The 23551-nt window shown below is 45.2% G+C and overlaps 1 protein-coding gene across 9 annotated transcripts in view; it reads left to right on the forward strand.

Moving 5' to 3' along the window:
• RALGAPA1 (Ral GTPase activating protein catalytic subunit alpha 1) overlaps positions 1-23551 on the forward strand; it is a 234572-nt gene that overhangs the window by 12878 nt on the left and 198143 nt on the right. For 8 of the 9 annotated variants that reach the window (XM_075613327.1, XM_075613328.1, XM_075613331.1 and 5 more), the window contains exons 2-4: positions 12046-12156; positions 20222-20271; positions 21535-21592. In XM_075613327.1, the coding sequence (XP_075469442.1) occupies positions 12046-12156; positions 20222-20271; positions 21535-21592 (219 nt within the window). Of the gene's footprint in view, positions 1-12043; positions 12157-20221; positions 20272-21534; positions 21593-23551 lie in introns of those variants that run through there. The other variant, XM_075613332.1, reaches the window with a different exon arrangement.

Raw genomic sequence — 23551 nt, forward strand, 5'->3', positions numbered from 1 at the left:
TGTGCTGGGTGATAATGATGAAAGACAGGGTTTGCAGACCTGCCTAAGACATGCAGATGAGCATACAGTTGTATTTCCATTATATATATATATCTATCTATATATATATATATATATATATAATGTGTGTTTATATGTATTTTTATATATACAGTATTTAATATTTTTTATATATACTCTATTTAAAATATGGGGCTTCCTGGAGAACAATAGTGACACTCCATGCTACGGGCCTGAGAGATTTCATTTTGAAATTCCCTACAACAATTATTGTATGGGAAAAACAATATGGTCAGCTTCACATAGGCGGCCACTAGAAAGCTGTGACATCATTGTAGAATGACATTGCAGTTTCTGGTTGGGTGACCCTGCAGCCATCTTTGTTTTTCCTTCCATATACTGACAAAAGTAATACATTAAATATATTGGAATTAGGAAGTCCATGGAGCTTTGAGTGCTGCTGTTCAGCTTTATATAAAGAAATAATAATAAACAATTGTTGAGAATTGCTGCTTTTGGTATGATGGATATTGGGTTAGGTTGTGCTTTGGAGGTCTCTGTATGGCACAGGACATTTGAGTGATATTGCCAAAGTTTAATTGCCTAATATGTAATATACCTAAAACAGACATGCCTATTGTGTGGTGGATGGAGGCAATGATTTCCTTTGTGTAACCCCCCCTTTGGGATTACCGTGACTTTAAGGGGTTAACTGTGGGCCCACACGGTAACTCCCTTTTCCCATTACATGGTGCTGGAGTGACTCAGCAGATGTTAAGCCCCGCCTGTCACGGTAGCTAGTACAGGGTTATAATAATAAACCAAATATCACTGGGTTGAATTGAACACGACTTAGCTATCTATCTATATATTTGTCAAACCGTCGTCTGTGTCTGTGTCTGTATGTGTCTCCCTGTGTCCCTAGAGGAAATCGCATTGGACCTTTGGCCTGTCACTCCGCCTCAGGCCAATGAGATGGCTCCCTTGGCCCGCCTGCCCCCGCACTCCTCTCATTGGCCTAAGGCGGAGTGACGGGCCAAAGGTCACACACACACACACACAATCACACACTCACACCTCCCCCCCCCCGAAGCTCACACCCCGGCGCCGCGACAGTCAGCGGGGGAGCGGAGCGAGCGCCTGGGACACAGCGGGGGAGCGGCCACAACGCTGCCTCCCACCTCACATCCACGTGGGAGCGGCCGGACGGGTGAGGGAGCGGCCGGACGGGTGAGTGAGCGAGCAGGCGGACGGGTGAGTGAGCGAGCAGGCGGACGGGTGAGTGAGCGAGCAGGCGGACGGGTGAGTGAGCGAGCAGGCGGACGGGTGAGTGAGCGAGCAGGCAGACGGGTGAGGGAGCGAGCAGGCGGACGGGTGAGTGAGCGGCCCACAACAGGCGGAACGTATCGGGGGGGGGGACAGACGGAAGGTTTCGGGGGGGGGGGCAGACGGAAGGTTTCGGGGGGGGGACAGACGGAAGGTTTCGGGGGGGGGGTACAGACGCAATGTTTTGGGGCGGGGGACACACGACCGGCAGACACTGGGGGAAGGGGGAGCAAGCAGCCACATGATACATTCATTGTCACTTACCTCCCCCCCTCACCTCCCACACCCCCCCCACCCCACTTCCCTTCACCCCCCTCCTTCCCCCCCCCTCCATTTCCCCTCCCGCTCCCCTCCACTTCCCCCTCCCCTCCACTTCCCCTCCCCCTTCACCTCCCGTCACCCCCCCTTCACCTCCCGTCACCCCCTTTCACCTCCCGTCACCCCCCGTTCACCTCCCATCACCCCCCCTTAACCTCCCATCGCACCTCCCGTCACCCCCCCTTCACCTCCCGTCACCCCCCCTCCACCTCCCGTCACCACCCCTCCACCTCCCTTCACCTCCCCCCCTTCACCGCCCACCCTCCACCTCCCCTCCACCCCCCTCCACCCCCCCTTCACCTCCCGTCACCCCCCCTTCACCCCCCCTTCACCTCTCCCCCTTCACCCCCCCTCACCCCCACTTCACCTCCCCTTCATCTCCACTTCACCCCCCTCAACACCCCTCACCTCCCCTTCACCTCCCCTTCACCCCCCCTCACCTCCCCTTCACCTCTCCCCCCTTCACCTCCCCTTCATCTCCCCTTCAACCCCCCTCAACACCCCTCACCTCCCCTTCACGCCCCCTCAACAACCCTCACCCCCCTTCACCTCCCCACACCTCCCCTCCACCCCCCCTTCACCTTCCCTCCTTCAACGCCTTTCGCCCACCCGCACTTCTGCCTTTCACCCGCCCACCGCTCACACCCCTGCGCCACACAGCCGCCGGACGCACTCAACAGACACCCGCCACACTCGACACACACCTGCCGCCTCCTGCCCCTACGCAACAACATCACTGACCAGCTGTCACACGCACTCGCCACACACCCGCCGCCTCACACCCTAGCAGGACCCCGACCCACAGCCAGCACTCACTACCCACGCGCCACCCGTACTGAACACCCACCTGCCGCCTCACACACGCTCACACCCTAGCAGGACACCCGCCTCACATTTTTACATCACTTATGTCACCAAAATATACATTATACTGTGGTGTGTTTACAATAAACCATTTTTATACAACATCGTATAACATTTTCTTCCATCTTTCTTTTCAACATTATTATCCAACCTTTCCAACAAATACTCAATCTATTGTTCCACCATTTATAAATAATACTACCTATTACGCATTTACATCCCGGGCAACGCTGGGTATATCAGCTAGTAATAAATATAGTTTATTCCTTAAAGAAGGTGAACACACAAGATTGCACAAATAACGTACAAGAATATAACACTTACTCAGGGTTTGGGGCAATGAAGCAATCAGGTACAGGATTGGCAATTCATTCAGACATCAGGTAACAAGTAGATGTAGTAACGAAGACAAAACGAAGACAATGGGCATAGAGCTTACACTCGTTTATATGGAGTTTCAGCCCTATTCCTAACATTGGGTACCAGGCATTGATAACCAATTACCTCCACCCAATTACCCCTAGCCACCTCACGTGAGAAGCAAGATAATACCTGCCCACAGGGGTGGGCATTATTCTAATCGGGCTCATTTCCCTAGCCCCCTCCCAAAAGACTAGGCGCCTCCAAGTCCGCCCTTTGGGTCCCTTCACAGGAAAACCTTTGTCTCAAGGTGTGAAACACAACACTTTAACCAAGTACCCATGTCCTGCTCTTCTTTGTCCTAGAACTCTTAATCCAGGGCGGTGAGCCTTTCATCCATGGGTTTTCCTAAGACATCCTGACGCCCTGTGGCAATTAACATTCCTTCTGGGCCAGTGGCGTTCGCGGGCTTAGAAATACCAGGGATGCAGAGTACATTTTTAATATTAAACATATATTAAAATAATCCGTTCTGTGGCTCTGAGCGGGCTGAAATTTGCCAGGTCTTCATGCCGGAGGACCCTTACCATAGTGGCCAAATATCAGCCTTCCACGACCCCCAGAACCGTAGATACAAAAACCAAGTAAAAATCCCCTATTAACTTTAATGCAGGATTCTCCGCTATGCTAAAAGAAATCACTGCATTTCACTCTTACATTGAAATCAATTGGCTCCGCCGCTATAGGCTTTCAATGGAGCAACTCCGCCATTGAAGTCAATGGGAAAACCTAATTTTTCACATTTACCCATACTCCATCTGGTTGATCGGAGAGGGCTGGAAATTGCCATGCAGTCATGCCGGAGCAGTGACTTCATCCTTGCCAAATCCCAGCCCTCTGGTTCCCACGGAACCGGAGTTATGGATTTTCAGTTTACACTGTTTAACACTTAGTGCTTGAAAGCCACGTGGCTTTCTCCACCATTACGGTCAATGGTGCGACCATCGTAACGAGCGCGACCCTTTACTGGGGTCATTGATTGTCGGACCCGGTTGGGGTCGAGTGAGGGGTTCCTAGAATCTAGGGGCAAAACAAATTTTATTCCGGGTTGCCCTAGAACCTAAGTTTCCCACGCCAATTGAACATGAACTTGACCGGGAATTGATCAAAGCTCTTTTGAAGACAAAGTTTCCGCTTTTGCGGTCTGCGGTGTGCGTGGCTGCCAACCCGTTCCTGGAGGTCTGAGTCAAGGAATTCCCATTGAAATGTATTGCTCCATTGACTTTCAATGGGGAACCGCCGCTCCTCCTCTCGGGTTCCACCTGCAGGTCTTCTACGATATCTGGACCAAATCGCCAGAATCTCCATAGGGTTACATGGGGCTGTAATGGCGACCTATGGAGAGACTGCAAAATGAGCCTGCAAAGGCGGGAAAAGGGACAAAGGGCCATACAGTAAACACAAAATTAACATTAACCCTTTCCCTCCCGCCTGGATCCCAGTGTAAGTGTTGGTGCAGACACTGGAATGGGGAAAATACATATTCACAGGGGGATACACATTTGGTGCTGAAGCAGGGGCATAAACACAGTACTGGACCTCAGTCTAGTTAACCCCTCGCCTCCCAGGTGAGGCCAGGGGGTGGCCAAATGGGGTGTAACCCCTTTAATACCGAGCCAAACCCCCTCTCCCTCCACCCACTTCTGCCTGACGACAGTGACGTCACTAGAGTATACAAACACACACTAATGGAAGCCAGATCCCAGGAGGTGGTGAAGTAGTGGGATCTCACAGTGAATATTGTAAATACGTTCATATCCTAGTATAGGTAAGGATCCTCTGTTATTGTTTTATAGAGAGGGCCTGTACCCTTCTTATGCAACATCCCACAGAGGTGGCTCTCTTCACCATTAGGGGATCATGGCCCCTATGCCCAGAGGGACTCAACAGGCTGTTGTCCTGTAGTCCATAGTTGGACCAGCCCCATCGAAGTGTCCATAGCTGGCCTCTCCGCAAGCTGCCGCAAGGTATTACGCAGTGCCCAAGGGAATGGATCCTTATCCCCGGCAGAGGGAGATTAGCATGAGGCCCGACAGGGGCCCATATGGAATGAAGTTCTGCAGAATTAATTCAGAGGTCTTCCGTAGATAGCCAAGGGAATCAAGCTTCGGCACTTCCCTAGTGGGTCGAGAGAGAGGCAGCAAGGGAAGTTCAGGCAGCATCAGGAAGAATGTAGTTATTTCTATACCAAGTTCCCAGTGTATATGGATGTAACCAATAAAGATACTGTTAAATGAATAAAGTTCCTGGAGCCCATCATTGCCCAGCCGCACAAATCCAGCCCAGCACCCTGATATGGTAACCACATATGAGCAATTGATGTAAACTCCTTAGGACCGGGCAGGGCAGGTTATACAGGCATACCCCGGTTTAAGGACACTCACTTTAAGTACACTCGCGAGTAAGGACATATCGTCCAATAGGCAAACGGCAACTCACGCATGCGCCTGTCAGCACTTCCTGAACAGCAATACCGGCTCCCTACCTGTACCGAAGCTGTGCGCAAGCAGGGAGACTATAGAGCCTGTTATACACGTGTTATTTACATCAGTTATGCACGTATATGACGATTGCAGTACAGTACATGCATCGATAAGTGGGAAAAAGGTAGTGCTTCACTTTAAGTACATTTTCGCTTTACATACATGCTTCGGTCCCATTGCGTACGTTAATGCGGGGTATGCCTGTATTTGCTTTGTTTTTTGTTGCTATATTCCTGCAGTGGGATAAATGTGACATATCTAAAAAGACCACAGCTGTATAGAAATATCCACATTTGCTGTACTGTACATACAAAAAAAATTCAGGGTAGAGCTCTCACAAAACATGCTCAGGTGTAACATGAAAGAATGTCTTGTCACCCAGTTTAATCAGGCTAAAGTGCACAATACACAATCTATAGTGAACAATAGGTGATTAAATGTGTGAAAATTAATAAAAGATGTGCATCACATGCAAAAGTTACAGTCGGTGTAATGGTGACACGAATAACAATATCGTAATTGCAGTCAATAAAGTGAAAATAAATAGTGCCAAATAGGCTACAATAAAAAAAATCCTCCACTCAACCCTTAAGTACGAGACCGTTTCAAATATATCCTCTTTTTCAATGTCTTCAGAGAATAGGGGAGCGGGAGACGGCACCGTGGGAGAGAGAACAGACATGGCACCATAGAGTAGTAACGTTTCAGACTGGATGATGAAGATGTCGGATAATCCTCCAAAAATTGTACTCCGCGTCCGGTGGTGCCTCTTCCGGTTGTGACTGCCCAGAAACTAATGTTGTGGCGGCAGCTGGAAGAGACGCCACAGGACGTAGAGTCACAGCAGGCACCAGCACAAGGAGGTGGTGAGATGCAACTTGCCACGAACCTGGGAGTTCCTGATTTACACACGTCTTACATACTGAACGGAATGAATTTCCTGTAAGGGCACATTCTAAAGGCTTTATTTTTTTCTTATAAAGTTTTCTACTTTTTTTTACAATCTACACTATTGTTCCTTTCTTCTCTCTTCTGAGATTCATCACATCCACCTTAACGTTTATCCACCATTTTGACACTGATTAGAGGAGATTTGCTTGAATTGTTTGCTTAAATGTGAGCTCAACTTTTGGGGAATTATCCGATATCTTTACCATCCAGACTGAAATATTACTATTCTATGGTGCCATGTCTGTGTTTTCTCCTACTGAAATTGCTGCAACCACACTATTTTACTTGATTACTAAAACCTCTTTGTTGCCAGAATGGCTATACGTATTGCAAAACAATGCATTATTGACACCTCTGGCAGCAAAAGAGTTAACTGGAGTCTTGTAAATTTAATTGATGTGAAATGGACTGTCCAACCTAAGACTAAGGCAAAGAAGAACCAGGGGAGCGATGATACCTTAAAAAGAATAGAAACTACATAGTGCAATAATGTCTAAACAAAACACAAATGGTGAAAAGCTCCCAAAGTGAACACTCACAATATGTTAAAAATAAATAAGCAGTAAAAGATTGATACAAAAAAAATAAATAAGCAGTATCCAACTAATATGGATGGTCACAGGCTGGAGCTGGATAGGAGGTGGTACAATCTCAAAAGAGAGAGACATGGGTAACACACAATTTATCCAAAACAATAAAATTGGAGGCTTACAGGATCCAAATGTAAAAACAGCATGAACGGTGGAGTGAAGATGGTAGCTGAGTAGCGATCTCAGAGTCACGAACACACTGCCGCTGGTGTATTTTTGACTCTGTGACAGCGGCAGCGTATTTGTGACTCTGAGATCGCTACTCAGCTACCATCTTCACTCCACCGTCCACGCTGTTTTTACATTTGGATCCTGTAAGCCTCCAATTTTATTGTTTTGGATAAATTGTGTGTTACCCATGTCTCTCTCTTTTGAGATTGTACCACCTCCTATCCAGCTCCAGCCTGTGATCATCCATATTAGTTGGATACTGCTTTTTTATTTTTAACATATTGTGAGTGTTCACTTTGGGAGCTTTTCACCATTTGTGTTTTGTTTAGACATTATTGCACTATGTAGTTTCTATTCTTTTTAAGGTATCATCGCTCCCCTGGTTCTTCTTTGCCTATGTTCGTGTGGACCTTGAAACAGTCCTTCCAAGGGTTCGAGTGTGTGTGTTTTTTTTTTTTACCTTTTTTGCACTGCACGTGATTGAATTGTTTTGTCACTTTATTACTTTGCACTTTGTACTATGTTTTATACTATATAGTATTCACTTGCACATTTAGCGTATTTGAGCGCCATCTAGTGTCGTTCACCAACCCAAGACCAAGGCCATACTCTGTTAGCCCGCGCAGAGGTGTGCGAAGGCTGTGACGTCACCTGCGTGAAGCGGGTGTGTTTTGTGTCCATGTTGGACGCGCCGTGGGGGGGGGGGAAGACTTGCCTAGGGGCGTCACAGAGCTGGTTCGCCCTCATTGGGAGGAGCTCCTGCCCCTGAAGAAGTGTCTCATGAAACGTACGTCGGGGTGCAGTGACGTCACGCTCGTGACGCCTTCAAGCGGGACGGTGCTAAGGACGGTGGAAGTGAATCGGCCTCCTTCCCTACCCAGGAGACGGTCGTATATCTGCTTTGCTACCTGCATTTATGTTGTTGTTTACTGGCAAATGTGTGTTGCGGCTGTGAGCTCTGTTACTTGCCAGGAGATTGATTAGTGTGTGGATTATATGCATTAGACATCTACCATATATTACACACATCTATCTCTGGCATACCTCCAGCATTTAATCCCACACCTGTACACATAGAGCTTATATCTTGCCGTGGTTATTTTATATACCACCCTGTATGCTGTAGCTGCGGTTGGTCACCACACTTCATATGCACTACTGTTCCAGTGGGTATGCGCCTGTGTAGGGTTTCATTTGTATATGTGAGGCTTTGTTCACCGGACCAATAGGTCAATTGGTAGCAGTATGGTTAAGATCACTGATTAGCCATTGTGCTTGTTCCTCCTACAAGCTTCCTCTTGGCACCTTCCCCTCAGGGGATCATTGTATTCCTCTTTTATTTATTTTTTCACTTGTACATACTTTTACTTGTTTCGGCGTGAACATAATTGTTTATTAAAGTTGTTATTTTCTTTTTTTAACAGACTGCACGTCTGTCACTATTGTTAGCCCTTCTGCGGGGTGGTGATGTACTGCTTTTATCAGTGGATATTATATCCTTGTACTATGTACTAGTGCACCATGAGTGCATGCTAATAGGGATCTAGGTGACTCTGTTCACCATTTGTGTTCGGAATGGGGTAAACACAGGGCAAAAAGCAATCCTCGAGCTAAGGGAGGGTGCTGATAACCTCCGGTGAGGAGGCAAGGAGAGGTGCGACTCTCCCGTGCTGTGTTTTCTTTAAAGCTGCTTCATCTTTAACTACAAATCACCAACTATCTGTAAAATGTCAGTGACCCTCGGGGCGATAATACATTTCAATATTGACTTAACAAAACATTTTTATTATTGTGATATTGCTATTATATTGGTATATTGCCCGATTCTACTTTAATAATTCAGTTTTGTTTTGGGAAATTGCTAATTACTTGTTTTGCTCTGTTCCTGTCAAGGCATTATAATCAAGTACCTGTATGCTCAATCAAACAGGAGACAGGGAATTTGAACAAGAGCCCTGGTCTTTTTGAAGTGGCTGCATGTGGATCAAAATCCAGTATCGGCCCCTTTGATCTGGGGGTGCTTACTTGATTTCCCTGTTTCTCAGGCACCAAAGACTATTTTGTAATATATGGGACATGCGTCTAAAATATAAATTCTCTATACAGTTGTGTAGAATGCTATAGAAGAATACAAACATTTTTACATTACAAAGTAAGTTTCTAGTTATATGTCTGTAAAAGAGATACAAATAATTTACTTGAGTAATGGGCAAATAATGTTTATCACCAAGATTAAAGGGCACATATACCAAGTCTTCTACCATAAGAGGTTGGTGCTGGAAGACGGTCATCTGTAAGGTATTTCGTGGCAGAAGACTGCTTGGTAAACAGGGCCTTAACCTCTTAAATGAGCCGCTGCCATTGGTTCATTACGGTGCTAGGAGGGAACTGGCACCATGGAGTGTTTTTGTTTCAGAACTTGTTTAATATTGGCACGACTTGTTTTAAATACAATCTCTGACCTGTATGGATGAACGATTCTGTGGCTGGATGGTTAAGCCAAAGAATTTGAATTATTTCAGTAGCATGTAAGGTTTGACCTTCTGTTTGTTTGTTTTTACACACAGCAGAGAATGTTTATTCTTTGTGCTGATCCGATAGGACTCTTGGCACTCTCCTCTGTATTGGCGGTTTATGCCATGTCTATTTCTGTGCTTGTGTTTTCATAAGAGGAAAAGACCACCCTTGAATTGGAGAGTAGCTGGGGAGACTGTGAGGCTGCCATTAACTTCAAATTAATCCATGGGAATATTTGCAAACTGTTGAAAGTGACATCCCTAGCTTTGGGGGGAGGGGTCTGCTTCCCACGTATGTAAAAATAAAAATGGGAGGATTGCTCCTTTTTTTTAAATTCGTGTTTTGTTGTTTTTGTTTCCCTCCGAACTAAACACAATTTGTTACGTTGGGGCCTCTGCATGGGGACGCGTTTGTTAATAGGGTGCCTCCTCTACCCTTCTCCCACTCTGTCCTTCTCAGAGAGCCCATAAAGGCAGTGGAACGTTTGAGAGGGGGTTTCTGACTCTGCAAACTCATTGAACATACAGGGAGGTCAGACAAGGCAGCAGCCAGAGGAAATCAAACTTCTCCCAACCCTTAGCTCACCATGTTTACCAACTAACTTATAAAGAAAAGTATCTAAAAATACTGACAGATATTGGTAAAAAAAAGACATCCATCACCCACAATGTAACCCCTTAAACCTGTCACTGCTATTAGTATACTTGTCTTACGAGCAAGTGCTCCTTTTATGTCTGTGGAAGAGGCAAAATGGGATGTTTGGCGCCCGGCGTTCCACCGCCGGGATATGTCGCTGCTGGACATTTCGCCGTGAGCCAGTCCGCTCCGATAAGCCAGGTCTGATAAGTGCATGTTTAAATGTCCCACACGGGACTGCTACACTGCCTGGCTTGTTGGAGCAGGTAGACCAGCTGCTCTGATGCACCATCTTTAAATGTTGGAGCGGGCCGTTGTGTGCGAGGGTGCGTGGTGGACATCAAAGCAAAATGTCCGGCGACATGTCCTAATGGCTATATGGTGGCGGCCAAACGTCCTAGAGTGGGAATAAGGTCCAATAACCTCTTAGGCCCAGATATATTTACTTACATAAAGTGTTATACTCAAGTTGGATTTGTAAAAACAACCAAGGTTGTTTTTCAAAATTAAGCATTTGTAATGTTGGCTGAATATTTAGTAACCCGAAGTTGAGCAACATTTTTAAAAATATAAATATTTGGTGGACTTGACATATGGAACCTTAAAGATAACAGTAATTAGCATGAAGATTGTAATACTTGAAAAAGTGGCGTCCTGGGTTATTTACAGTCATGAATCTTTATGCCATAACTATTTTAATTCAGGTTTTTTTTTATGTGGTTTCTTTTGACTTAAACGATGTTTAAAAAAAAAAAATATATTGTGTATCCCCCCCTAGATGGGAAGCCGGGGGTCTCCGGCGCTGAACCATGTTTATTTCAGCTCCGGGACACCTTGTTACTTACGTTGGAAGATTACAGTATCTCTGCTGTTTTTAAAAGAGCAATCCAAGCCGTTTTTTCCCCTGCTCATTTTTTTAATATAGGATTAAAGCAGGGGGTCTCCGGCGCTGAACTCTTTGTTCATTTCAGCTCCGGCATCCCCCTGCTTCCAGAGATACTTACCTCCAAAGGGTGTGCCGGTATCTCCTGCAGTTTTCTGCAGTTTAAAGCCCCAGGTCACATGGGCCAATAGGAAGCTGCACTGGGTGAGGTCATGGCTTCTTATTGGCCCGCAGGGCCTGGGAGCTTTGAAAGCAGCCATATAGTGTTGTTAAAGGACCACAGGTCCGAAACGCGTAGGAGGGCGACACTACCCCGGTGGGTGATGTTATTTTGATCAATAAATATATATATTTTTTTTAACCACCTGGCTCCCTGGCAGTGCGCTTCTGTTTCTCTTTTCTCTCTATATAATGAACCAGCAGTGTCTACTGGCACCCACTACGGAGGTAAGTACCTCTGGAAGAAGGGGTCCCCGGAGCTCACATTCATAGGGTTCAGCTCCGGATACCCCCTGCTTCAATCCTGTATAAAAAAAATGGCTTGGATTGCCTCTTTTTGAAGGTCACGTGGTCCTATTGGCCTGCGGGACCTTTTTAAATAAACATTTTCTGCACCCAGCCAGGGCTGCTATGGGCCCCTTCCAATGTAAGTATCTCAGGAAGCAGGGGATCCCCAGAGACCACCTAGTACCAAAAAATAAACAAAGAGGCAATGCTACTTTAAAAATCACATCCTATTCTTTTTGTTGCGTTATTCTTTGTCATCTTTCTATTTTTTTATTATACAATACGTTCTTGTGACTCCTTTTACCAAAGGTCATGCTAAGGTGTCCTGGCATTTTGGTAGAGAATCACTGCTCTAACCCATATCTATTTTCTGTTGCAGAGAATGCAGAGTCCATTGACCTCAAGCAGTTTTTTGAGCAGAACTTCTCCCACATCTATTACGTGTTCTTTGAAAACTTTGTGATCATTGAAACATCTCTAAAACAAAAAGGTAAGAATGTAGCTCTGATTTGCAGGACTTAAAATACTGTTACTAACATATATTCTAGACCAGCGGTGTGCAAACTGGGGGGCACTAGATTTTCTGGGGGGAGGGCGCGTGGCAGTTATAGAGGTCCCGCGCCAGGCCTCTACAATACATTTAACCTTCCCTTCCAGCGACGCGTCATCCTGGTAACCCGCGTCAAATGACGTTGCGGGGTCACGTGACCGCGCGTTACCATGGCACGTGACATCACATGACGCCAGGGTAGAGCAGGGGGGGGTGCGAGGCACCCAAGAGGGCAGGCAGGGGTGCGCACGGGGAAAAGCTTGCGCACCCCTGTTCTAGACCAGTGAGTTGCAGCCTTTTAATGACTGCAGAACACCAGAATATTACACGCGCGCAGACATGTTTTTCAAACTCAGGGTCGCGACCCATTAGTGGGTCGTGGGAGATTATTAACTGGGTCACGGCCAGCAGGGCCGCCGACACGGGGTCAAAGCTGGGACAACTGGTCTCCCCAGCTGCTGCTGCGGGCCTTCACTCCAATTCCCCCGGTGGTCGGTGCCGCAGGTTGGGCCCGCCCGGAAGCCATGTCCAACTTCTGCATTCACCAACGCTGAACCGGAGGCCTCGTTCAACATGGTAAACTGTATGTGTTTGTTTAGAGTGGAGGGGAGGGAGACATTGAGTGTGATGGAGGGGGATTCAGTATGAGGCAAGAAGGGGTGTATAGTTTTTTTTCCAAGTTAAATAGATTCAAGCTAGTGTATCTCTTACCTTGTTTTTATGAACTCAGGTTATAATTTTTTCTTTGGGTCGCTGGCAAAAATGTTTCTTATACTGGGTCACGAAAAACATCGTTTTTGAAAACTGATATAGATGATATATTTAATAAACATCTTTTTATTTAATCTATAGTTAATGAAATTGCACTATAACATGTTAACCTTTTGAGCTTTTAAATGATAAAGATTAGATTGTGCTCAATAAATGAGTACTTCAGTATTGTGTGGTGCCATTTTTATTTGCACTAAAAATTGATATTTTAGTACAAGCTTTCGAGAGTTGGGCCTGGGTCCCGCTGCATCTGACGGCGCGCTCGGCTGCGTGCGCGTCACTCACCAGCTCCTGAGTGCCTCTCGCGCTGACCCCAGTCCCTCTTTGCTGCAAGGCTCGCTGCGCACTGTGACGCGTCTGCCGGCAGGGGATACACGAGGATTGTGATCCCGAGCGGCGACGCGTCATGTGGTGTGGCAAAGAGCCAATGAGGAGGGGAGCTGTCTGGAGCTACGGGAGGGAGGCGGCTTGGGAGGGAAGTCTGTGTGTGGCAGCCGTGCTGGGGCTCTCTACAGATCTGTACTGCACCCCCCACAGCAGTACTGATGAGAAGCTACTACATTGTTTGCCCCTTCTACAAACGAGTCAATGATCAAATTAACTTTTGCAGAGTTAATTTTGGTATCCCCCCTCATCGGGCCCCATCCCTCGTCTCACCCTCGTGGCAAAGCTGTCTATGCAGTAGGTCAGACCTCTTCCCGCTGCTGCTGCCGTTTTGGCCATGCACCCCGCTGCAAAAACCGGCTCCCTAAAGACCGCATATAGCGGTGAAGTGCCGTGCACGCGCCGCCTGGACGCAGTGTGGGCGCGCCGGCGCGTACAGCGGGGCCTTAGCCTTATACCAAGGGGGCGCAAACTTTTTTCCCTGTACCCCCCTGCCGGCGGTCCCCTCACTCCCGCGCCCTCCCCTAACTCCCACTTACCTGCTCTCTGGCGTCATGACGTCACGTTGCCATAGCAACGTGACGACACATGACCTCGCGGCGTCATTTTGACGCAGGAAGGAAGCTGCCGGAGCCTAGGTAACTAAAGGTTTACAGAGGCCCTGCAGCTCCCCCGGCACTTAATTTAAGTGCCTTCGGGAAGCGCGCGGGGCCTCTGTAAACCCCGCGCCCCCCCGCCGGCAGTCTCGCGCCCCCCTTGGGGGTCGCGCCTCCCAGTTTGCGCACCGCTGCCTTATACTCTCACTCAGGTCAAGCAATCTTAATTTACAAAACATTCTATGAGTTTAACACTGATGTAAAATCTTAGGCAGGTGAGGTTGAGAAGGAATGGCAGAGGGAATGGTAAATAAACCGAGACGGCAATAAATGAATGAATGAAAGAAATAGTTCGAAATGGGGAGAGCATATAGGACAATACATCTATCAGCCGTGTGAAAGGGGGCTGGTGGAGGGGGATTTAGATGTTTAAATTTGAGAAGTGGTGTCCCAGTGGAGTGTATTATCCCTTTTTCATGGTGTGTTATTGTGTGTTTGTGTAGGTTCATGCTGTTTTCACCAATGTAGCATTCTTGGTCACATTTGCTGTACTGAATCATATATACCACATTCCTGGATGTGCAACAGTATGATCCTTTAACCTTGAATGTTCCATGTTTGTGACTGCCTGTGGGATTGTTAATATATATTTCAGTAACCATTGTGTTCCCTTTGTTCTAATATATATATTTTAGTAACCATTTTGTTTCCCCTTGTCCCAGTTTTACTTTTAAAATGTGTACTGCTTTAAAATGTGATCAGGTGCTCTGGCAAGTCTCCTAGAACTTTTAGCTTTGAAGATAAGAGAAAAATGTTAGCTTGTTATAAACAAAGCCTTTTTCCCTTATACTCCCACATCCCCCTTTTCTTCCTCCCCTCACTCCCTAGAAATAAGTGGTAAGCAACATTTAATCTATGTAGCAATAAATTAGGTAGAGAACATCAGCAAATACCTCTAAGACGCTTCAGCAAAATACCTCTAGGACCCTTTTTGTCTATATAACTCTACTTGTTATCTGTAATAAACAGTCTAGTGATTTGATACAGAGCCGCATGTGTCTCATTCATTTTGCTTGACTCCGGGCCCGCTGTTCTCTGCTCACATTGAATATTTACAAGGTGTCTCGAGAGAGAGCTTTCGGCATCTGTGGAGAGGAATGTTTGCTGCGGGGCAGACAAGCATCAAAGAATTACATATTAACAGGGATCTTGGCATATATGTTTGCTGTGTGTGTTGTTGCATGGTCTTGTGCCATTCTCAGCATCCTTGAGTCTATTATGACGTTTTCGGTTGACTAACTTCTAACTGAGGCCTCGGGCATGGTCAGCCTAAGCGCTGACCCATGCTGAGGCACGCTGCTGCTCGGCAGTGAGCCCCTGCAGCTGCAATGAGAGCGGCTTTAGCAGGGGCTCGCGCATGCTTCCGCAAGTGTGCGGAAGCGTGGGTCTTAAGAAAATTTTTGTTTTGGCGCTCACGGGAGCGCAGGGTCGGTCACGTGAGCGGTTCACCCAATGAGGGCGAACCAGCCCGGTGACGTCACAGCCCCCCCCCCCCCCCCCGGCACGCCCCCGGACGGCACACGGTCTAAGGCCAGGGAAAGCACCCGCTTTCCCTCAGCGCGCCTCCGCCCGCCTGGATTCACCCTGGACGCAGCCTGAGACTGCCGGGATGGGAGGTTTGGGCCAGCATTGGTTTCAGATCTTTGATTATTTTTTGCATCCTTCTAGGGAAGGGTTGTACTGTATGTGGCCACTAGAGGTATGCGTGTTGTCTTTTTGTATTGGAGCAGGTGTTCGAATGAGGCTTCCAGTGCAGATGTTATTGTTTTGATAGTCTTTGATTTCTATCCCTTCTGTTGAATGATTCAGTTTGGGTTGTGTGGTGTCTGTTCTGGTCTTTAGCTTTGGAGCATATGCAGTGATATTTTATAGCCTAACTGTGTATGAAGGCTTGTTTTGTATGAGTGGGCTGGAGTTCTGCATGTAACTCCATAGCCTGCTATAAGACATTGCTGCATATGCTCTGGAACTCTTTAAAATCTCTTATAGAACCCAAAGTTCCACGGAACACAGATTGCAAACCACTGTTCTAGACTATTATCAGTTCCTCCTCCTTTGAAACGTGTTCTGTATAAAATAGTCCATTATAACCCCCTATAATTAATCCTATATATAAAGGTTTGTGTTCTTTACCTTTTTTAACTTTTTTACTGCCAGAGGAACCAGGAAGACAATTAGAAAATGTTTGGTACTGGAATAGTGTCGCTAAAAGTATTACAAACGGCATTAAATCTACACTTCTTGCCTTCTCTATTTGGGAATAATTTAAATCTAGTCACTACTACTGCAGAAAATGTATTGCTATGGCTCTTTAGTCCATAACCCCCGTCATCCATTCCTTGTATGTGTGGCATCAGTATATAATTATTTGATAATAAAGCATTGAAGGTGCAATCCCACGCAAAGAATGTTAACAGTTGAATTGGTTTCCGTAAATATAACCATGTGAATAGCAAAGGCCGCTTTCATTTTTTTGTGAAATTAATTACAAGTTGAATTCTTAGTGGACCTCCATGTGTTTTCTTTAGTCTTAGCACAGCTTGTCCTTGTCAAAGGGTCAAAAAAAGATAAGGGGCAAGAAGAAAGGGGGGCTCTGGCTGTACAAGAACTTGTTGAACACAGTGACATCAGACAAAAGGGAGCAGTTGGAGGACATCACACCCCTCCCAAGTTTCTGCTCAACCTGTTTACATAATAACATTAAAACATTGTTTTAAAAATACTTAAAGGTGTTCACAAATCACGCAGATGTAAACTCTTAGGCCTCGGACATGGTCAAAAAGACCGTGCTGAGGCGCGCTGAGCCGCGCTGAGGGGAAACATTATCCCTATCAGCGTGACTTTACACGGCGCTTCCGCAGGCGTGCGGAGGCGTGTGGAAATGCAGGAGACAGGCAAGTTTAAATTTTGCCGCTGAGGGAAGCGCAGGGCCGGTCACGTGACTGCCAGAAGCCAATGGCAGTCCTTGTCGTCGGCGCCGTGACGTGGCGCCATAGCCCCGCCTCCAGGCCCGGCACACAAGCGCGCTCGCTGACGCTCATGCAGGGACACGAAAAATCTCCTGCTTGAGCAGGAGAGCGTGAGCGTCAGCACTGCCCAGCGCTCCTCATATCACTATGTCCCAGGCCTCAGGCTGCGCTTATAGTACTGGCTATGGAGACGTGACTGCTGACGTCAGCTGTCGCTATTGCGATTCCTGCACTTTGGTGCGGGAGGGCGAAGGGGGGCGTGAGCGGTTCGCCCTCATTGGCTGAACCGCGCACGTGCCAATGACGTCACGTTGCTGCCGCTGTAAATCTCAAATTCTCTTGACTACAGCGATTTTGGTCGCTGCATAGCGCTGTCACGGTCGCACCACTATGGGCACCTGTGATGGACTTCAAGTACTTGCCGCAGCTTCTACTATAAGCGCAGCCTTAAACATGTGACTGGCATTAGTACAGTTTGGCCCTAGGAGGGGTTTCCCCTTTAATCTAAGGATCCCAACCTGTTTTGTCAAATGTGAACTGAAATCCTTTTCAACTATCATTTTTTTTCCCTCACTCTTTTCTTGTTTAAATCACCACAACTTACCGTTTCAATCTTCTCTTCCTTGTTTTTTTCCTGTAGTCTCTTATTTTCATATTTAGTTGCTTCCTTCCTCCCATTTTGTATTGTATTGTATGTCTTTATTTATATAGCGCCATTAATGTACATAGCGCTTCACAGTAGTAATACATGTGGTAATCGAATAAATAACAGATAATATAAATAACAGATCATGGGAATAAGTGCTTTAGACAAACATAACATTAAGGAAGAGGAGTCCCTGTCCCGAGGAGCTTACAATCTAATTGATAGGTAGGGAGAACGTACAGAGACAGTAGGAGGGAGTTCTGGTAAGTGCATCTGCAGGGGGCCAAGCTTTATGTATCATGTGTTCAGAATGTTCACAGTGCTATTCATATGCTTCTTTAAGCAAGTGTGTCTTAAGGTGGGTCTTAAAGGTGGATAGAGAGGGTGCTAGTCGGGTACTGAGGGGAAGGGCATTCCAGAGGTGTGGGGCAGTCAGTGAAAAAGGTTTAAGGCGGGAGAGGGCTTTAGATACAAAAGGGGTAGAAAGAAGACATCCTTGAGCAGAACGCAAGAGTCGGGGTGGTGCATAGCGAGAAATTAGGGCTGAGATGTAAGGAGGGGCAGAAGAGTGTAAAGCTTTAAAAGTGAGGAGAAGAATGGAGTGTGAGATGCGGGATTTGATTGGAAGCCAGGAGAGGGATTTCAGGAGGGGAGATGCTGAGACAGATCTAGGAAAGAGTAGAGTGATTCTGGCAGCAGCATTTAGGATAGATTGTAGGGGAGACAGGTGAGAGGCAGAAAGGCCGGACAGCAGGAGGTTACAGTAATCATGATGGGAGAGAATGAGGGCCTGAGTCAGAGTTTTAGCAGTCGAGCAACAGAGGAAAGGGCGTATCTTTGTTATATTGCAGAGGAAAAAGCGACAAGTTTTAGAAATGTTTTGAATGTGAGGGGCGAATGTGAGAGAGGAGTCGAGTGTGACCCCTAGGCAGCGTGCTTGGGCTACTGGCTGGATGATCGTAGTTCCAACAGTAATGTGGAAGGAGGTAGTAGGGCCAGGTTTGGGAGGAAGTATGAGGAGCTCTGTTTTAGCCATGTTGAGTTTAAGGCGACGGAGGGCCATCCAGGATGATATAGCAGAGAGACATTCAGAAACTTTGGTATGTATAGCAGGTGTAAGGTCAGGTGTTGAAAAGTATATTTGTGTGTTGTCAGCATAGAGGTGATATTTAAACCCAAAAGATGTTATTAGGTCACCTAGAGAGAGTGTGTACAGAGAAAAGAGAAGAGGTCCCAGGACAGAGCCCTGGGGTACCCCCACAGAGAGATCAATAGAGGAGGAGGAGGTGTTAGCAGAAGAGATACTGAAAGTACGATGGGAGAGGTAGGATGAGATCCAGGATAGAGCTTTGTTCCGAATACCAAGAGTATGGAGAATGTGAAGGAGAAGAGGGTGGTCCACGGTGTCAAATGATGCAGAGAGGTCGAGTAATATGAGCAGAGTGTAATGACCTCTGTCTTTGGCAGCATGGAGGTCGTCAGTTATTTTAGTGAGGGCTGTTTCCGTGGAGTGAGCAGTGCGGAAGCCAGATTGTAGAGGGTCTAGGAGAGAATAGGTGTTGAGAAAATGGAGCAAGCGAGAGAATACAAGACGTTCAAGGAGTTTAGAGGCAAAAGGCAGGAGGGAGACAGGTCGATAGTTAGAAAGACAGGTAGGGTCAAGCTTGCTGTTTTTGAGTAATGGTATGACTGTTGCATGTTTGAAGGAGGATGGAAAGGTTCCAGAGCAGAGGGAGGAGTTAAAAATGTGTGTGAGCGTAGGGATTATAGTAGGAGCAAGAGGTTTTAGGAGATGGGAGGGAATGGGGTCAAGAGGGCAAGTGGTAGAGGGAGAAGTGGCGATCAACAGCGACACATCCTCCTCTGAGACAGTGGAAAAAGAGTCAAGGAAGGCAGGAGGAGAGTTAGGAAGAGGTGTAGGATGGGAAGAAGAAACAGAGGGGATGTTCTGTTTATAGCCTTCCTTGATTGTCTCCTCTCCTTTTTAGTTTCTCCTTTGTGTTCCTACTTTATCTGACATTGTGTATGTTACATGTTGTTTTATTGGAATATAGTACAAGCAAGTTATTGTTTAGAGATGACACCCTCAAAATAACTAATGTTTGTAGACATTGGTCAATAGGATCACTCTGTTCTCTCTTCAAGACATGTTGAACTTAAGCCGGAAGAATTGACCCGAGTCAAATCTTGCAGAGACCTCACCCAGTAAGTGTGAAAATTAGTCAGAGTGAATACTGTGCTAGAAAGTTACAAGCTCAGGACTCTTGTGGTGATGAATTAAACATGTCTGCTGCTTTTTTTGTGGTCCCTCTGTACATATGACGTTTCGGAGGGACACTGGATGCCTTTTTTTGTGTAGGTGCATTTCCGAAAGTCCCCAGACATTTACATATTTGTCATCTTATATTGTGTTTCATAGCAATAATTCAAATATCTAAAGAACATTTGAACAATGGACTTGCTTTTCTTAAGCTTAAGTACCTTTTAATTGTGTGACTATTTGTACCTTTTTGTAATTATGTGGAGATGGTAAACTGTGTGTGGTGCAGTTTTTTTAATTTCATTTCGTTTTTCTCTAGGTCACAAGTCTCAAAGGGAGGAACTAGATGCCATCCTGTTTATTTTTGAGGTACAATTACTGTAATTGTGTGACAGCATATTTGTTTGATGCCAATCGTTTTATTTAAAGTATTTTCATAGTGAAATCAGGTTCTATGACTAAATAAAACACTGTGTATCAGGCAAAACAGGAGCAAGAAATTGTTCCAGATTTATCAGAGGAAAGTCCCAAAAGATGCAATGGAATTTAGTGATTAAATACGGTGCAGTTTTGCAGCCAAAGAGACTTTGACACATAGCTCTCAGTATGACTTTCAAGATGATGCCAATATAGGTGACAGGTCACATACTGCATCTTTGGCATGTAAGAATTGAACCATTCTAATTTGGACATAACTGTCGAGGAGAACTTTACGGCGTGTAAAGGCATCTGCCTCTGTAGTGACATAAGAACTACTACTAGCTGACCTCAGTCTGTTTTAAAGTTGTGTTGTAAGATCTGAGTGTGCGGGAATGTATTGTGCCTCAAATACAATAATAAAGTACTCATTATTATCTATGCTATGCTACATTACCAACAGACAATATAATAATACAATTGCTCTGTACAGCAAATAGATCTAACACCGTAAACACAAAGCATGTTTTTCAGATGTTCGACATACTATATGTTTTTCAATACCGAACACAAGTATTTGAATCACCTAATAAATCTTAACAAACTTTAATCATAGAACCATACCGCAAAAGGGATCTTAATCAAGGTTATGACACAACCCTTTACTAAACCTATGTATGAAGTTTTGGATAGCAAGTACATATTTTTTTTATACTGCTTATGAATTAAATTTGTTTTATATAGTAATGGATACTGTATAAAATGAAGAAATAACCATATAAATAGACATTGAGGACAGATTAGAACCACTTGGCCTGCCCATTACGCAATCCGCGGTGAAACCTGAGTCTTTGTGTATCAGAAGCATTTTTAACTACCTTACAGTGATGGCATCTACCACCTCTGTTGGGAGGCTATTCCACAAATCTACTACCCTGTGAAGAAGTATTTTACATTTCCAAGAGCCTCCCGCCCTCCAGATTCAATGTATGACCTCATGTTCTTTCTCTGAAATATGCTTCCGCCTTCCCTTCCGTTTCACCAAATCATATCCCCCCTCTCCCTCCTCTTCTCCAAGCTGTAGATATTGCTTTATTTTTGTTTCTCCGGATAAAGTTATCAGTGAAGATAGTGTGTTTATACTTTTCTGTTTTCAAACCTGTGGTTTTGGATATCCTCGCAATAATTGTTTATCTTTATTTTGTTGTATCCCAGAAAATTTTGCAACTTCTCCCTGAGAGGACCCACCAGCGATGGCAGTATCACAGCATCAGTAAGTTTGTCTTGTGGGTTGTTTGCATCCCAAGCAAATGAGCAATCATTGTTTCATTTAAAAATCGATTTCCATTTACACAATCAAAAATAGTGTTTTTTGTTTCTTTTTTTTAACTCTGTTTTATCCCACTTAAGTAGAAAATCCTCTAATAGTTGTAGACGTTGTAAAAATTATTAATGAAAGTTAATATTTCAGGTCATGAAAATGGCCTTCATTGGGACATTTCTAGCATCCTGAGATGAGCCCTAAATTCAGACTGTGACCAAATCCACCTTTGGACTTGCCACACTACTTCCATGAGCCCCTGCTTGGTCACTAATGGAAACTTGTACGCACTGCGCAGTCTTTGTTTATGCCATCACGAGTTTGGGTCACAAATATGATAAGCCATTAAAGCAACAATGTCGGCTATATAAATATGTATTCATTTTATCTTGAATCGTGGAGTACCCTCATGCTCATTGCTGGTTCAGACACCCTAGTTTCTGGCACGATTATCCCGTGGTAGACTAGGAGTCCACTGGGGAAACAATATGGCTGTGGAGGGTCAATTGCTGACCATGGCGGCTATGTTTGTAGTTTAGATGTTCATACTTATTATGGTGCTTAGTTACTTATGCAAGTTGCATAAACCCACAGCCCGAAAAAAGATAGACTCAGTAACTGACTAACTCATTTTGTCAGCAGCAAAAATATGGCTTTAATAGGTCAATTTAGATAATCGTCAGCAATTTTGTTTTGTGGTGTTTTTGTTACTTTTAGAATATGCCTATTGAGCATGTGCTTTAACTTGACATTTGGGTGGGTATGTAAAGTAGTATGCTATCAATGTTGGCAAACTCACAAATACAGGTTTGCTTGATAATGAGAAGTTTATTGCCTGCTCGTTCAGCACAGAGTATGATCAGACACGAAAGTTGTCCAGTAGACACTCTGCCAGGCGAGGGCCCGAGCAGGCTTTCAATACATGTTAGATTCCTTTGTTTAACATAGGTTACTAGGCAGAATATAATGACATCATATCACAGCATTCCCTGTACACGAGAGGATAATCCTCTTCTAAACCAAACAAGCAGGTCTTCTTATCTATCCAAGGCTGACTCCAAAGATAAATACATCTACCCAAAACTGGTTCTTTTAGCTGACCAAAACACTTGAGTGTTTGAGCAACAAGGCACAGTCCATATCCTCTACCCCCCCCTCCCTCTGGAGCAAAGTTCATTCTTACATCAACATGCATACTGACATATAACACACACACAGACAAGATGGATTCCGCACACTGCTAACAATTTCCTCTCCATAAACTCCCCCAGTCCTTTTCAGTAATTTCAACGGTATATTAATTTCAGCAATATTACTTCCTCAATACTCCATCAAATTATGAGCAGAAACATTACGTGTTTTGGTTTAAAGGATTGTGTACCAGAGAAGTCTGATTTCCTTTGCTTGAGTCATGAAGTCTTTTTCCCCCCTTCTGAAACATAATTGGCAAATGTTTCACTGGTATAAATTGCTGCCTTCTGGATCAAGAGAACTCTAAACATAGGATGAGTATCTTGCCCAAATATAATTTAACAAGGGTTGAACTCAATGGACATGCTTCTTTTTTTTAACCGAATTTACTATCTTTCTACTATCGATCGAACATATTGCTCAGTGCTCTTATTTGGAAGAAAAACTGCGGTAATGTACCATATGTTTAGCAATGAACTTAATGAACATTTGAGGGGGTAAGTTTTATAGTATACTCCATCGATTTATCAGCAGAAAAATGTCTTGTGTTTTATTATAGAGGAGTCTGGGCTACAAAAAACACAATGGCATTTCAAATGGTTCCAAAACTGGATATACACTCGCCTCTGTAGGGTTAAGCAATATTTGGTGAAAGCCATCATCAGTCAGCGCCCTCTCCTTTTTTTTTAATTAATTTTTTTTTTCCAAATACTCTTTAGG

This window comes from Ascaphus truei, chromosome 9 (genome assembly GCF_040206685.1).
Source record: "Ascaphus truei isolate aAscTru1 chromosome 9, aAscTru1.hap1, whole genome shotgun sequence".
In the NCBI taxonomy this organism is placed as follows: domain Eukaryota; kingdom Metazoa; phylum Chordata; class Amphibia; order Anura; family Ascaphidae; genus Ascaphus; species Ascaphus truei.